This window comes from Sinohyriopsis cumingii, chromosome 10 (assembly GCF_028554795.1).
Source record: "Sinohyriopsis cumingii isolate HCF-2022 chromosome 10, ASM2855479v2, whole genome shotgun sequence".
Classification (NCBI taxonomy): domain Eukaryota; kingdom Metazoa; phylum Mollusca; class Bivalvia; order Unionida; family Unionidae; genus Sinohyriopsis; species Sinohyriopsis cumingii.
The window spans coordinates 37,684,418-37,702,197 of NC_142970.1; the positions used below are offsets into that span (position 1 = coordinate 37,684,418).

Genomic DNA, 17,780 nt, shown 5'->3' on the forward strand with positions numbered 1-17,780 from the left:
TTTATGATCGTTACAACATTAGTTTTGATTGTTTCTATTTCCCGTGTATTCTCGGTCATACTTTTTTTGTTCGCCGCAACATCAAGTTTGATTGTTTCTATTTCATATGTATGCACGTCTATACCTTTTTTGTTCGCTGCAACATCAGTTTTGATTAATCCTATTCCCCGCCAATACGCGTCTACATTTTTTTTGTTCGCTTCAATATCGGTTTTGATTGTTCCTATTTCCTGTGTATGCGCGTCCACACCCTTTTTGTTCGCTTCAATATCAGTTTTGATTGTTCCTATTTCCTGTGTATGCGCGTCCATATTATTTATGATCGTTGTAACATCAGTTCTGATTGTTTCTATTTTCCGTCCATGCGAGTCTACATTATTTATGATCGTTGCAACATTAGCGCCGATTATTCCTATTTCTCGTTCATGCGCGTCTACATTCCCTTTGCTCGTTGCAACATTAGTTTTGATTGTTTCTATTTCCTGTCTATACGCAATGATATCATTTATAGTTATTGTGATTTCATCCGGCCTGGTATTTTTTTTACCAAAGAATTTATCAAAGTTGTCATCGATCCTGTTAACATTTTTTCGTAACGTGTAAAATTGGCCCGACAGCGTCGTAAACTCCGAAATAGTATTCTTTATTGTTGCAAGATTTGGTTCGGTTACCGTCGGGGTCCCAAAAAAACTAGCGGTAGTGAGTTGTATATCGGTGACAGATTTTTTCACCCGCGCGTCGAATTCGATCATAGATATATTCAACGATGTAAGTCTGTCTCGAACGGATGTTATCTCATTCGTCACCTCCGATATATGTTTACCCGGTTTGAGTCGTCCGTCGCCGGTATACAACGCGATAGTGCCATTGGCGACATTAGGATGTCGTATTAAAACGTCATCCAGCGACACATTACTGGATTTCAATTTACCCTGGCGGTCTTGAAATACAACTATTTCACCTGGGTCAACACTTGTTAAATTCAACGTATCAGCGATTTCATCCTCGATTAGTTTTTTTATGTCGGCGGCGGCCGTTTCCGTGGATTCTTTCAGCGCCGAAACCGGTCGTCCCCAAATATCAATCATTATTATCTAATGTAATTGTCTCTAAATTTCCCACTAGTATATTCGTTTACAACCATATGAGGTGGTTTTCGCGATGATGAAATCGCCGCGAGTACGTTCAATACCTCACGGCCACATATCGGCGGGTCACTCAATTGCTGTGTTGGCAGCGTGGAATAAAAAACCCGGGCCGAACACGCCCGGGCTGAACACGCCCGGATATACCGCATAAACTCTTTCGGCGGAGCTAACCCGTATGAATCAAAATAGACGATCGCACGCGGATCAATTGCGTATGCAACCCAATGAGTTCCCGCTCCGGAGGACCCATCGAGGTTAATTATGCCGGTTTCAATATTCCTTGGTACCGCCGGTAATTGATCCCTCATAAAAACACCTCTGAAGTTTTTTATCGCTAACGCGTTTGCGGCATCTATTAAATCAAAATTAGACATTGGAGTCATAGACTCAGGAGTCATAGACTCCCGAGTTAATAAACGGTTCCCGGTAGTCTTAGACCCTTTCCCGAGTACCATGAATACGGGGTTCCCGGTAGTCTTAGACCCTTTCCGGCCACGGGTCGTTTTTTTTTGTAGCCTTTCCCGGTTGCCTTCTTCAATGCCATCCCCGCCGCGGTACCAACGGCCCCTAACGCAGCCGCCTTAGCCACTGCTGGTGCGGCCGCGGCAATCAACGCTGGAATCGCAGCTAACAGCGGAAATATCCCACCGGTCTTTTCCATGTTTTTAATTGCTGCGGTTGAAAAATCTATTTGAACACCCTTTTTATTCTTCATCGCATCATTGAAATGTTTTATTTGACGCGCCGTCAACGATATCTTATGATTACCACCTGCCATCTGTGACGGCTTCAGCGTTATTGTGGTTCCGCATTGTTTAGCCGACTTTGATCGTAATTTCTTGACTTGACCATCAGTCAACTCTACACTGACGACACTATACGACATTTATTGTAAACGCGTTTTGTGCTTTCAATTACATGTTTTCCACTGGCGCATCAACGATTCTCATTCGTCCACCAACGCCTTCTAGCAGCATTGATTTATCGCTGAGAATGACAGCAACCGCTCTATAATTAACACCACCCGGGGCTATACGAGCTCGGAAGTGTATATCAACGACGGATTGTCTCGTTAAATCAAGATGTTCCAGCGAAAAATAATAAATCGGATACAGGTTTTTAAAATCAAGTTGTGATATTTGCAAACCAGTGTCGACGTTTTGATCACGACCCATATACGACAGCAATCGATGATACACACGTGCGATATGGTTATCGCCGTAATTAAGCTGTATATCCTCGGATGGTTCCTGTTGTCCGTTTATTCTCAGCGAAACATCCCTGACTCCTAATTGATCAAATATCATATGGCTGTGTTCTTGACTGCCCAATCGTTCCCTATTCTGTAGCGCTATGAATATATGACGCGGGGCTGAAACACCCTGTTTTGACGCCAGGTGCCATGTAAACGTATCGGCGACGTTATCCTCTTTAGCATCAGTTGTTACCGCTAGCCAACTCAACAACGATTTCCCTCCCTGTTCCATAAATGCTAACAATCGTGCTTCCGTGGTAACTGATGGAGTCAGCACCGGCATCCACAATGCCATTTTAGTTAAAATGACTTTACCGGCAGCGACGCCAGCAGCATGCCATATTGCATTGTTATCATCGCCCCTTCGCGTCAGCGCGATTGTATGCTTAGCCCCATAGATGACTTTTCTAACATTTCTGCAGAATCCAAATATGTGATGGAGTGGAATCGCGCATGAAAACTGTCGGCGTGGTCCTTGCAACATTCCTACTCGTGCTGCGAATCCTAGATTGTAATCATTGTTGGTGTTTTTTATAATATTGAAATTAGCGCCTGGTTTTGCTCTGCGATCTGGATTGGTTGCTTCAACCTGGTCAACTGCGGTATCTCTTTCCACCAGCACGTTGATGTACTGAATATGGTCAGCGTTATTGGTGGTGTCCTTCGCAAACATCATAGATGGGCCCGCCGATCTTGTATAATCATCCGAGTATCTCGCCAACCCAATTATCGTTGTTGCAACATCAACCTCGCGTTCTATTGATTCAATTTCTCGCCCGTCAATAAGATATCTGGCGCTCTCAAATAACGCCATGATAACGTTGTTGACGAAGCCAACTCGAACACGATGGTCATTTGGGTATGGTGCATTATCGGCGGTATTTGTCACGAGTTCTCCCTCGATTTCGATAAACGCTTCACACGGCAGAAAGTATTTACTGGTATCTTGGACTTGAAGTTCAATTCGCGATCGTAGGTCAGGTTGCGCTGCATAATAAGAATAATATTGATAATCACGGACAGAATCATCCCTGCGCACTGGGGCATCCATATCAAACGCGGGATCAGCGGTTCGCGCAAACATTTTATTATTTATCATGTTGATGTTTTCAATTGCGATTTTTTCGTCGTAAATTCTTTGAATTTAAACCACTTCCCGCTATCGCGTTCATGAGCGCGTTGGTTGCCGCATCGGCGGATGGCGAAGTCGCCAACGACGGAGTCGTCGCCAATGACTCTAATTTTTCTTCCACGGCGTTATTTATTACTTTACTGACATTTGCAGGCATCACTGTCGTTGATGGCATTACCGGTGGTTTCTGTTTTTTTCTCCTGGATTTCACCAATGACATTAGTTTGTCCCGCGCGGCTGAAAACGCCCTTCCGGCAACATCTCCAATGGCACTAATACCCTTATCACGAATAACATCAATAGCCTTCATTCCTAATTGTTTGGCTAACGGCGCTACTTTTGGAGCCATTCTTGTAAATAACCCCGCAATGGTGCTACCGAGACCATCTCCATAGTACGCGCGGTAAACAGGCAATCGCGAGTTTACCACGTAGACGAGTACTGGTTTATCATGGTTGTAGTGTATGATCATCCTTATTAAAAACACCAGTTTTCCAATTAATCATCCACGAGCTCGTCTATGAGCGTTCGATATACATTAATGTCCATAATACCGCCTGCAAATAACCGCTTGCAAATATCAGCGGCCTCATTGATTATTTCCGTAGAGTTATTTCCGGCTCGTTTTCCTCCGATTAGTACTTCCAGCCGTGATATATCACTGAGAACACTATTAGGACAGGTAACGCCGTAGGATTCTTTACCAACAGAGTATCCTTTTCCTTTTTTTGGTGTTATACTCTTAACTTCCTTGTGGAATGCGTCGTAATCGGATTTACTACGATGTGGTAATGCATCTTTATGTTTACTCGCTAAATACACTATTCTTGCCCAGTCCTTTAACGACTTTATATTTTTCTCGTAACCGCTATTGATATGCTTCTTATCTCGTATGTTCTTAGCAAAATTGTTGGCAGTAAAATTAATTAATTCTTCCCTGTTGCTGAAGCCTCTAATTTCATCTATTGTGCTCTTCTTGAGTACAATACGGGGTATATTCCCCTCTTTTTCTTCCGGTATTTCTTCTTCTGGTATTTCTTCTTCTGGTATTTCTTCTTCTGGTTCTTTCGCAGTAGCGCCTAGTTCTTCTTCGTCGGCCATTGTAACATAGGGTTCTTGTGGTTCGGTTATAGCGAGTGGTGGCGGCCTCCGTGTTGTAGCAGCCGCTATTTTTGCAGGAAGTGTTTCTAAAGACCTTTTTGTTTGTTCGGTCTGAGCCGCTATCTTTTCAAGCGCACCAAGAACGGGTACAGTTGCCGCCGTAACATCCTTAGTCGCTTTAGTTACCGGGGCAAATAACTGTTCACTTCCAACAGCAAAATCAGTTTGCATTTGTTGTCGCGTTTGAAGTTTCTCTCTCACTCTGTCTCGTAACGGTATAAACTTTCTAAGCGCTGCTAGCCGCTCTCTGGCTAGCCGAGTAGTAAGTGATTCACCTACCATTATTGTAAATTGATCCGCAATTTTCTAATTTTCCGCCGAGTGTACCATCGGGGGCTCCACGGAGTTTTCGTCTATAATCCTTCTAATGTTTTTGATCTTACTAGAAATCTCCCGGCGTCGTTCATAAACACGTCCGAGTTTTTTTCGTATTATTTCAACGGCAGTAAATAGTCCAATGAATGCATTTGCGTCATTGTGGTACAGGTTCTCATTAATCGTATGTTGTAATCGTTTTATAAAAAAATACTCGCGGGCCAGGGTAAAACGCCCCCGTTTCGACTGTTCGTTAATAATCTCATAATCGGATAATATTTTTTCACTGTCGAGACCATCAGATAATTCAATTCCTTGATTTTTTAATTTTGAAATCTCAGTTAATATATTATTGATGTCTTCGATATTCATTATTCTTATAAAACATCTTATTTCTAATATCAAAAATTTTAATAAAATTATTGGGCCATTTTTGACCCCGTTTTTTGTATGGACAGTACAATGCCGTAGATCTCCACTCGAGTGTTGTGGCAGATTGCAGGCATACATGGACAGTACAATGCCGTAGATCTCCACTCGAGTGTTGTGGCAGATTGCAGGCATACATGGACAGTACAATGCCGTAGATCTCCACTCGAGTGTTGTGGCAGATTACAGGCATATACATATACTTAATTAAGGACATTCACATCTTGGAACCCCAAAGCATACATCTCCGGGAGGGAGGCCTAGGGTGACAAACGTCATCGTAGACCGCCCAGAAGATATGCTTGGGGGACATCACTACATGTACTTAATTAAGGATGAATATATTTACAATGAAATGATTGATGGATGATGGGACGGCACAAGACAGCACAAACATAAAACGGCGGGGCGGAACTCTACGGCCAATTCAACCAATCAAAAGCAACCCAATTAAATTAACCCGGTTGCATGATTGTGAACAAAAGACAACCACACGCCCGGGTCAAGAGCGTGGGTTAGTTTTGATTAGTTGAATTGGCTTTCGAAAGCCCCAGGCTTATAACGAGTCATCTTGTATATAAAGTGACTAATACAGCGGCGTCAGTCACAAGGTGTGTGTTAATTTGAATTCCCTTGAATCGTTTGAATCCTTAAATACTTATTAATGGTGTTTCACGGCATTTAAATGAAACCAAATACTCAAATAAAACATTAAAAAAAAGAATACAGCTGTTAGATAATAGCGCGTATTTCATTAGTTTTCATCGTAAAATGATTAATTAATCGCAACATTAATTGGACTTCAAGGGACGCAACATTAATTAGACTTCAAGGGACGTAACTCTTGTCATGCGACGCTATCACAAAACGAGTTATCTCCCTTTGATGTTATATATGAAAATCGAATTCTATGACCCGTCTTTTTTGAGATCGCTGTTTTAGTTATATTCTCCGCAACATCTAGAACTGATTTACTACAAATATCGAAGTATTTACCAGCCGCATTCATAGAGCGAAATATTTTTTCCTCGTGCGTTATTGTATCAAATGACTTTACGGGTTTTGCCTTTCTCATCCCTCCTGTTTTTCCAAATTTGGAATTTTGACTCGGTGTAACAGCTCTTAGATTACACAGTCTGTTATTTTGAGGACATCCATCAATGTGATCAATAACGAGACCGTCGTTGATCAGTCCGTTAAACGCTTCATACACCATCCTGTGAATAAGACAGATTTTTTTCCCAGCATTAAATCGCAAGTATCCGTGATTATTTACGGTACCAACCGGCTTCTTCAGTCTGCGGTTTCTAACAATACCGTCGCGAGATGCCTCGTAATTAACAAACACAGGGTGAGGTCTGAACTCTTGGTCCATTTGTATAATAATACTACTTGTCTAATTTATTATTTGGTTTAATTATAAACCTTGCAATGTAGTCCTGAGGAGTTTTGATGACGAAGTCTGCGGTGGGGTCAATGACGGCGTTTTTAATTCGCTTGTCATAATAGCGTTTTAGTTCCCTGTATCGCTTTCCGCCACAATTGATACACAACTGCGATTTTCCTCTTACACCGACGTGGCAAACCAAGCACGGTAGGGGGCCAAGAGAGCCATTACGAACGCTTTGTAAATGATATCCGCAGAATTCACCTCTACATGATTTATTGCACGGGGTTGTCGACCCAATCATCAACCATTTGCAGTGATTCATTATACTATATTCTTTCATTTAAATACTTGTTTTAATTATATGGATGAGTTCGAGAGATTAGCAGTAATTAAACCCCGGAAAAATATTAAGTTCAATCTCGATAGAGTCCTCAAGGACACACCAAAAGCGTTAATAAACGATAAAACCCTGTTGAGTAAAATACGCGATTGTATCAATGAATTCAAGCGTGATGGCGCATCTCACAGTTGGTCAACATTTCGAATTGATGGCATTGTTGATGCTACCATGAACGACAACCGCGCAGCAATGATAATATCACAACTTGACGGTAAAAGGTATTTCTTCAGAGTAAAATTCATTGTCCGGGTGGAATCAGGCGATTGGATCATGCGTGATAAATTTGAACCAGTTCTCAGCGACAAGAAAACAGTCACTGTCAGCCGCGACTCCAAGCCGGGGTTGTTAACCGGAATTGACAAACCATACTATGAACGAGCGTATCCTGAAACAGCAGTTGTTTATGGAATATACCCGTTAAATAAGAAACCTGATATCGGAAAACTGAAACCGATGAAACAGTCAACTGGGATAAATTGTGTAGCAGAACGAATAATAGAGCATTTTACAAATGCATGTCGAGGAAACAAATTGACTGATTTACGACGTAGCAAAATCAACCAGTGGGAACTAACCGTAAAAGAGCGTGGAGCAACCATCAGCGACATAGCGAGATTAGAAACATCGCTGAGATTTCCAATAACCGTTACAACGATAACCGGTGAAGTATTATACGAATCGAAGTATAAATCGAAGGGAGCCCCAATCAAAATTATTGATCATAACGAACACGCATGGACGCCCGTGATCACAATATTTCCACGGGATAGAACAGTAAAGTATATACCCGAAGAATTCCTGGGAGAACAATTCTCCAAGGACGGTTTTCTCGCGGAGAGGAAACTATTTGATGCTATTGCCTACTTGTGTAAAAACGACCCTGTATCAATGTGGTTACTTCGCAGCGCTGAAAACGATGCGGATACCTTTGATCAGTTTGTAAGACCAAACGGTGAATTATATCGCACTGAAGCATTTCACAACAGGATGAAAAAAACCGCCATAGAATTTGAGGAGCATGATGAACAACTGCTAACAAATTGTTTTACGATTCCATCGGTTGTAGCTCATGTTGCAGCAAGGAAAAATGCGTGGAGACCAACGCGCAGGGAATTTCTACCGGATGTACAATCCAGTTGTTTGGAATACTATCACGGTGGACTATGGAACACTGAATACAACCGCGACGCTATGATCTCGGTTGATATGGTTGCCTGTTATCCAGCGAGTTTTCTCGGGTATGGATCCGCCGCTGAGTACTTTAGACGATTTGGACACCCCAGTCATGAAATGACTCGTGTTGCTATTAATGGACCACTGCCTGATTTTGATTTAACCGGATTCGCTCGCATAGTATCATTTGAATTCGCGGCAGGACTCCATCGCTGTTGCTATATTTGGATCGGTAGACACATGGCTGAAAAGAGATGGCTGCCAATAGCGCTGCTACGGTATATGATTGATTGTAGCATGCTAGTTTCGTTGATTGTCAGTGACGCGATTATATCATACCGGGCACAGACTGAAGTCTGGTTACCAGAACCGGAGCGTCTAGATAGCATAATTGACGAGTCCAGAAAAAACATTGATGCCGACGAGGAATATATCATCGAATGGTCCAGGAGGATATTTAACCAACGAAACCGCGAGGCAAAAGATCTCGGTAGAAGAATAATTGGTAAGTTCACACAAGGTGGAAAAAACCACGACTACAAACGATATTGCTCACGGCTGATTATAGATGACGCAGAATATGATTTCGTAATCAAGGACACAGTGGCAAAAAATAGATACGTGAACTGCAAAACAGCTTTCTTGTCCAATGGAACGAGGTTGGGTACAGTTGTTACCTACAGCGATGGAGACAGCCCGGCGTATCCACATTTGAGGGCGTCTATGCTGGGATATGCCGCTATCAATTTATTCTCGATGATAAATAGATTCCCCGATACCGCGGTTAGAGTAGCCGTTGATTCGTTTTATGTTGACGTAGCGTATAAGGGAAACGTAGCCGAGTTTACTAGTCCGGACGAGAGTTGGGGTACATGGAGAATTAAAAATGAAATACGACGCGATTATTCCCCGTCAGCAGATGTCACCGTTGAGAACAACTACTTACGCGGTGATAAATTGTCAGAATGGTCTAATGCACCATCGTGTTCTGATCCAATTTGTAGACACAAGACGGTTTATTTAAGCGGCTGTGGCGGGTCAGGAAAGACGACTCGGGCAATTGAATTATTTCGAACGCGGGCAAGTATAATCGTGCTTACACCGACTCATAGACTAGCGCGAGAGATAAAACAACGAAATGTTGACGCCGTTACTTATCACAGCTTCTTTCGATACAGCGGCGGTGAGTGGACTCCTGATCGAATGGGTGAAAAATTTATTCCCGACATTATCATCTGGGATGAGATATGTACTGTTTCGTTAGATACTTTACAAATGTTTCTTGAGTGGTTGCTGCGCGCGAATACAGCGGTAATCATGTGTGGAGACCATGGCCAACCACCACCATTTGTCGGCGAGGGTCCACATGATTGGTTAAGGGGTTTTGTGGACTATTATGAAGAAACCGATACTGATTACCGAGCACTTGATGAACAACTGCGCGAGGTTAAAAAATTAATCAGATTACAGCCGGATAGAATTCAATGTGAAATAATTCGCGAGGTGATTCCGGAAACGCCGTTAAATGAATTCTGGGAAACATGGAGACCAAACGATTTGATTGTAGCGAGTAGAAAGATAGTCAGAGACACACTTCAGCGGAAGTTGTTTACGTTGCATAAGGAAAAGTTTCCAACGCGTCCAGTGCCGTTATGTTATAGACCCGCGGACACACGGCGGCAGAACATTGAAGTTGAAATTCCAGGCCGGACAGAAAAACAAATTCTCGTGCTGAATGATATCGTGCTCGTTGATATCAGCGTCGTCGAGGACGCGCTACGTGCTGATAAATCCCCGTGGACGCTAGGATACGCAACAACAATACATTCCTCGCAGGGACTAACCATCACGGACACAATTGTTTGGATAGTTGATAATCGCATCGAATGGTCGAATCTAGTCTATCTTGCAGTGTCCAGAGTACGAAGGATAAATCAGCTTCGAAGAATTGTTATTGACGAAGCCACCGACGAAGCCGGCGACAAAGTCACCATCGATGCAAGCGTCATTGATAGAAAACTCTCGGGTTACCGCCAACAGGATAAAAAAAAACAGCGGCGTTTTGATATTGATGCCGAATTAATAATCTCGCTACGACAACAACAGAATAATCACTGCGCGAGTTGCAATTGTATAATGAGTTGGCGTTATTCGGATAAAGACACTCGCCAATTTACCGTGGATAGGATCGATAACAGTCTCGGTCATGTCAAAAACAATGTGAGGTTGACCTGTCTTGAGTGTAATAGACGCAACGGCGCTAGTTAAGACCACGCGGGGGTAATTGAGTATCGTTAGGTATCACTTGTAGTTGCTCGCGTGTAAATCCGCGCTGAGGAGCAGTTGAATCCAGTCTATAGATCGGTGGTCTACCAGTTGATCGTGTTATCGTTGATATGTTATGTGTGGTAACACTCCAAATAGGATCGGTAGCCCTTTTTTTACCGCCTTCAAGCTCTCCTGGTTCATATAGATATCTAACAGTGACATCGCCAAGAATCGGCTTAGAAACGCTATTTATTTTTAATTTTCCGGGTATATACTCGTATTTAATCGCGTCGCTGGGCTTCATGTTGATTACTCGGGTAATCTCGTTATTTAACGCTGCAATTACACCTGGCAACCTTTTAACCCATTCACGAGATCGTTTTTCTTGGATGAATTCCTTCGCGTATTGATATCCAAATAACCGTTCAGCGAGAGTCCGATTGAATCGTTCAACAATTGCCTGATCACGATGTAGCGCAGTATGACCTCGTCGTATCGCGACGCTATGATGTTTCAGCGTTGATAAAACAGCGCCGCGAAATTCACTACCAGGATCAACTTGTAATAGATTTGGCCAGCGCAGAGGACCTCTTCGATAAATCCGCTCAAACGCATCGGCTACTTCAGTTGCTGACTTTGTTTTCAACGGTTCCGCTTGTTTGTATCGACTCGCAACATCAACTACGGTTAGCGCGTATTTGTAACCGTTGTCATGCGGCAGAAATAGTATATCAGCCTGATGAACTTCATTAGGTACGCTGACATCAAAGCGCGAGAAGTTGATTTGTTTAGGCGGTGGTAGATAGATTTGCCATATAGCCTGTTTGGATAACCAATTAGCCGCAGTGGTCTTTGTTACCTTTGCAGCGCTTGCAAGCTTACCAATTGCGGCCTTCCCCTTCCAGTATCCTCTCGGAGAATAATAGATGGAATCCATCGTTTTTCTTGGATGATTGTTATTAATTACCAGCGCCAATCATTAATTTACCTTTCATAGCCGATTTTACCAACCATGAGGCCAATTTTTCTTTGACGGATTTATCAGGAATAGCATTTAGCGCGTGAATTAATTTTACATCCGCGATATGACGCTGTTGCAGATCGCTACTTTTGTAAGCAACATCATGAGCATGACACGCCTTATCAATAGCATTTATCGGATACTCACCTGGATTGGGCTGATCCTGAGCATCGAGTCTAATATCTAATCGTGTTCCGGGGCCACAGTAGTTATATCCTGGGAGGTGTTTTTCTCCTGGATACTTTGCCCACGGTGTTCCGGGGAGTTTTGCCAATTTGGCTGCGATGTCACCTCCTCGCTTTTTTTTAAAACATCTCCGGGTCTAATAGAAATAAATCTAAATTTCTTTGTACCGCATTGTACACACTTACCAGTAAGCGCCGATCTGTTATTTCTTGTCGTAACGGTTGTCATATCATTTGTGCCAGTACGCACTCTACACTTCACACAATATAGATCCATAATTTATGTATAGAGATATGAATATAATTGATTTTTCGGCGACTAAAACAAGAGAACCAGTTAAGCATGTTGCAGCGTTACCAAACTCGATCCGGATGATTATCATCGGACCATCTGGATCCGGCAAGACGCAATTGTTACTCAATTTAATAATGAGATGGATGAAGTGGGATAAGTTGTATTTGGTTGCTCCTAGCGTAGATGATCAACGATGCTACGAGGTGTTGAAAGATTTCAACGAGAATGCTTCAGCGATCGCTAAAAAGAATGTTATTGAGTTTATTACGGATATCAATGATGCACCGGGTATTGATGATATTGATGGCGACGTTAACAATCTAGTCGTGTACGATGATGTTATGTTAGACAATCAAAAGAACCCAGCTAGGATATTTTCCAGAGGCAGGCATAAAAACACTGACGTGATATATGTCACTCAACGATACACTCAGATTCCAAAAGTAATCAGAGATAACTGCAATATTCTTGCTGTATTCAACGGCGTTGATACACACACGCTACGAAATATTTGGCAGACATGGTGCGGCGGTGACATGGACTTTAATGTTTTTCGAAACTTTTTTAGTCATGCTCAGTCGACCCCACATGGATTCATAACGATAAATTTACATGATCCTCGGACACGATATCGTATCGGACTTGACCAAATATTCGGTTAGTTGTAAATAATTTTCATTGTAAATAACCACTTAGCAGCAGAGGGGGCGATGACATCGACGCGGTCGTCGATGTGCTTACCGGACGCTGACGACACTGGGGATCGGCGCGCAGAAGGTGTTAATTAAACCAAATGACGACGCGACGATCCCCCAACGACGTCGTCGTTTTTTTTTTACCAGGCGCTGACGACACTAGATCGTTGAGTGCAGAAAGTAATAATTAAGCAAAATAACGATTGGACAAAATGTCCGATTCGCCCCCTCTGCTGCTCATGTTGGCCTTTCAAAGTCATTACTGTGAATTCACTATTATCTGTTGTGTTGGCCTTTCAAAGTCATTACTGTGAATTCAATATTATCTGTCGTGTTGGCCTTTCAAAGTTATTACTGTGAATTCACTATTATCTGTTGTGTTGGCCTTTCAAAGTCATTACTATGAATTCACTATTATCTGTTGTGTTGGCCTTTCAAAGTCATTACCGTGAATTCACTATTATCTGTTGTGTTGGCCTTTCAAAGTCATTACCGTGAATTCACTATTATCTGTTGTGTTGGCCTTTCAAAGTCATTACTGTGAATTCACTATTATCTGTCATGTTGGCCTTTCAAAGTCATTACATTATTTGCAACGTTGGCCTTTCATGAATTTTGTGGTTGCCCCAAACCACAAATGTAAAGACCCAAAAAATCAATATTCCTCTATTCCAACAAATCTGTTCTATTCTTAAGTACTTGATGAAAGAACCTCACAAAATTAATGTAAAGATGCAACAAATCAATATATCTCTATTCTGACAAATCTGTGCTATTCCTAAGAATACAATGAAAGCAATATGGAGTACATCACCTTAGCCAAGTTGTAAGAACCAGTAAAAAAAATTCCATATAAAAGGAGAAAAGTAAAATTTATTATCTAATTTAATGTGAATGTTAATTTATAAAAAAAAGTATTTTCTACATCAAAATATACACAATCAGAATTTGTTATCCAATTATATGTTCTAAATTCAAAATCAATAAAATTTCATCTCCCAGTATGAAGACTGGTGTTAGAAAGGAATCCGATTTCTTTTGGTATCATTTTGATTTTAGAATGTCATACCTGCACTAATTCCAATGTGTTATTACTCTCCCTCCTGAAGACTTTTAGGTCCTTTGTCTTGGAACTTGCAACATACACTGTTCTGACATGAAAAATTCAAATTTATTTTAATCCTTCAATGAATATGTTATCTTTACCCTTCAAATCAACAGAGATCTGACTACATACAAACAAAAGTTAATTTACCACAATAGCTTGCTAAATTCTACATTTCTGTTTACTTTGTCTATGAGAGAGTGAGAATGGCTCAGTGGTCAACTTGCCAGACTCATGACCAAACAGATGCAGGTTTGAATTCTACCATCCGGTTTGCTTGTATTGATTACTATGGTGTGTCCTTAGGCAAGGTACTTTACTCCAACTGCTCAGCACTAAATGACCTACCAGTGCCACTGTGCTGTAAAACACCAAAGCAAACCAAATTACCTTCTCTAGTACTGCAATGTATCTTGTAGCTTTCACAAAATATAGCAAACCCCTCCCCCCCAAACTAAAACAACAGAAAAACAACAATGAAATACTAACTGCCAAAATATCAATGATTACAGAATGACACTTGTAATTTCTCCAATACAGGTTCATTTTTGTTAAGTTTTGGAAACAGTGGTCAGCAGAAGAAATTTCTTGTTGTGAACTCAATGGAAACTGAACTTTTCCATTCCGTTTCGCTAGTGTTATGATATGCAATGAACAGTGAATATCAACTACTTAAAAACCTTTTGACTGTCTCATTGGTTTTCAAGGAGGCTTTTTACAAAGTTATTTGGTAAAACTGGGTAAATGAAATTGCACCTAAATTATACAGACTTATTTCATGGTCCATTTGTTGTTCATGGTCTGGCAGAGAAATAAAACTCTCTCCAAATCTGAAACATCCTAACATAACATGAATTTTGTTAACAGCAATATGTATAATAAATCTATACTGTACAGCATACTCTTGAACAGATAAGTAAAGATGTGCTGATATAGCAATGTTTATATTAAGTAAAACCAAGTATTTTTAAGGCAATTACATACATCACTACCACAACAGCCCCAATAAAACATAATATCAATATCATTAATTTGATAACCTGACCTGCGTACTTGTTATAACACAATGTAATTAAATGGAAAATCTAGCATTCAAAAACTTGATTAAATATAATTTAAGTAAATGGAAAATCCAGTCTTCAAACTTGTTTTAGTACAATGTAATTAAAGGGAAAATACGGCCTTCAAACTTGTTATCACGTAATGTAACGAAATGGAAAATCTTGACTTCAAAGTGTTAAAAGATAATGTAATTAAACGGAAAATCCAGCCTTCAAGCTTGTTATAACATAATGAAATGGAAGTTAAAAAAAAAAGATTTTAAACTTGTTATCACATAATGTAATCATAGGGATAAAAAACTGTGGTTAATCAAATAATAAAGATATACAGCAAAATTTAATTTAGAAAGTGTCGTGCCATGTGACTTCATCCAGGTAAGAAAATGATCTAACTCTAATTTTCTTCTGGCAATATTGTGTGGCATATCTCACTGGCAATATTGTATGGCATATCTCACTGGCAATACTGTATGGCACATCTCACTGGCAATATTGTATGGCATATCTCACTGGCAATATTGTATGGCATATCTCACTGATGATAATGGTCTGGATTTTCACATTTTATATACGAGTGTACGATCCTCACCTTGCTTCTACACTTTTGCGCTAACTAAATTTCTGAAAAATATTTTAAGATGAATATCAATTCTGCAATTAATTCTATATTTTCTGACTTGCACCCATAAAGGGCATTGATTTGAATCCTACCAATGGAAACGCCTGGGTCAGATAGCATGGTGTCTTCGGGCAAGGCACTTTACTCAAATGCCTTGGCACTAAATAAACTACCATAGTTGCTGTGTCACAAAACATCAAAGTAAAATTACATTTTTATAAGCAGTATTTCAATTCTTTTTCACATTTAAATTGTAAAAAGGCCCATACAGAACCAAGCTTTCTCAAAAGTCCTGTACATGTTGGTGACACAAATGCAATTCCTTACACAAAATAAAATGGCACATGTAATGTGTCAGAAAAATGGATAAATTAAAGGCTGGAGTCCCCTAAACTCAAGCGTGGATCTATGATTTGCTGATTTGGTCACTGTCTCCAATAAAATTTAAAAAATGGGGAGACAATTTGGTCATAGTTGGGCCTCTCAATTGGGGAAAGAAAAGTAGCTAGAAATGAAAACAGAACAAGAGTGTTATATCCACTTTTGTAATTATTGATAAAATATGAAAATCCATATTCTCTTTCTTTAGCTTGTTTTATAGGGGTTTTCATTTATTTTTTAAAACACTTGCCAGTAAAACATACTAAACAGGCTACATTTCCACCATACAATCACTCCAGTGTCCATCCTCAATTTCTTAAACAGCAATGAGTGTCTGAAGTTTGCTATCATATGAAAGTACAATTGAAATGAACATCTAACACATCCAGTACAGACTTGTTGACTGAAAGCAGCCAATATGATTACACATATTCATTTCTGTTAAGAAACTTGACCAGTAGCTCTAACAAATTCAGTATTTTTCAACTACCGTCACTCTTCAAACAAATGAAATGGTGGTCTACAATAGCATCCCTTTACTGTAGTAGCTACATGGATAATTGCTTTGTTTCTTGGAAATAAATTGAGCATGATTCATGAAAATTAGAACACAATCCTTACTCTTTTTGAGGGGACCCGAGTGGCCGAGTGGTCTAAAGCGCTCACCATTCCGGATCAGTGCCATCTCACCTGTCTGCGTGGGTTCAAGTCCAAGGCTTGGCTAGCGTGGGTATGTGGGAAAGTCTGCCAGTAGATTCTCGTGGGTTGGTGGTTCTTCCCTGGATTTTCCAGGGTTCTTCCTCCACCAGTTATACTGGCCGCCATGTATAGCCTATCTTGTGCTGAAAAATGGTGTTAAGCCCTAAAACAACAACAACAACTCTTTTCGTGATTACAGTGGTCCCCCTCTTATACAGCCACCCCTTCTGCACCAGGGAAGTGGCCTTATGAGACAGGTGGCCTTTCCAGAGGGGGGCTAAATTTTTTGTGAGAAGTATATGTAATGTACATAGTAAGAAAGCTACATACTTCAAAGCATTTAATATCTTCATTTAATATCTTCGTTTCAAAGTAACACTGATTATTAAAAGTTTCTTCTTCTTATAATAATTGACTTATTTCAACTGAATATACATTAATAGTTCTTATTCTTGACATAAGTGTGATATGCGAGCGGGTATTGTTGTCATGCACATTGCAAAAATATTCAAAAATGTCATTTAAATCTTGGTACATGTCCATACATAATTCTCTTTCCATCTGCTCCATTTTCCCACTGCTGAGGAATAACCTCCTTATCGGTTACAACATTTTTTATTTGAGTCATTTCAACATAAAATTGTTTTACTTGAGTCTTTTCTACATAAAATTGTTCAGCAAGTCTATCCTCCCTACCCACCTGATGTTGTAGAGTAGCATAAGTGACTTTCTTCTAAAATAATATGTCCCTGTTTATGTGATGACATGTTAACGTTGGTAATGATTTATTTGGATGCTGCTAAATTATGTGATTTAATTATGCAGACAAAACTTTTGTCGAGTGGACGAAATGCCTCCTTCATAAAAGAAGCGATAAATGTTTTGTCACATGATTTTTCGGTCTTTGTCTGGTACCCTGTTTTGTTCAAGGTTAAGTTCTCTGTGTGTGTTAATGCACAAAATCTATTTTTAGCCTATGCTGACCCTGTTATGATCTTGACAATTATGTCCGGTTGTAATCACCAAAGAGAAGAACTCGACATAACAT

At 40.4% G+C, this 17,780-nt stretch overlaps 1 protein-coding gene across 6 annotated transcripts in view; it reads right to left on the bottom strand.

Annotated features, from left to right (window-relative positions):
• Window positions 1–17,780, bottom strand: part of LOC149789886 (serum paraoxonase/lactonase 3-like) — a 107,587-nt gene that overhangs the window by 56,727 nt on the left and 33,080 nt on the right. For all 6 annotated transcript variants that reach the window (XM_089971961.1, XM_089971958.1, XM_089971956.1 and 3 more), the window contains one exon: window positions 13,937–14,018. In XM_089971961.1, the coding sequence (XP_089828087.1) occupies window positions 13,937–14,018 (82 nt within the window). The remainder of the gene's footprint in view (window positions 1–13,936; window positions 14,019–17,780) is intronic.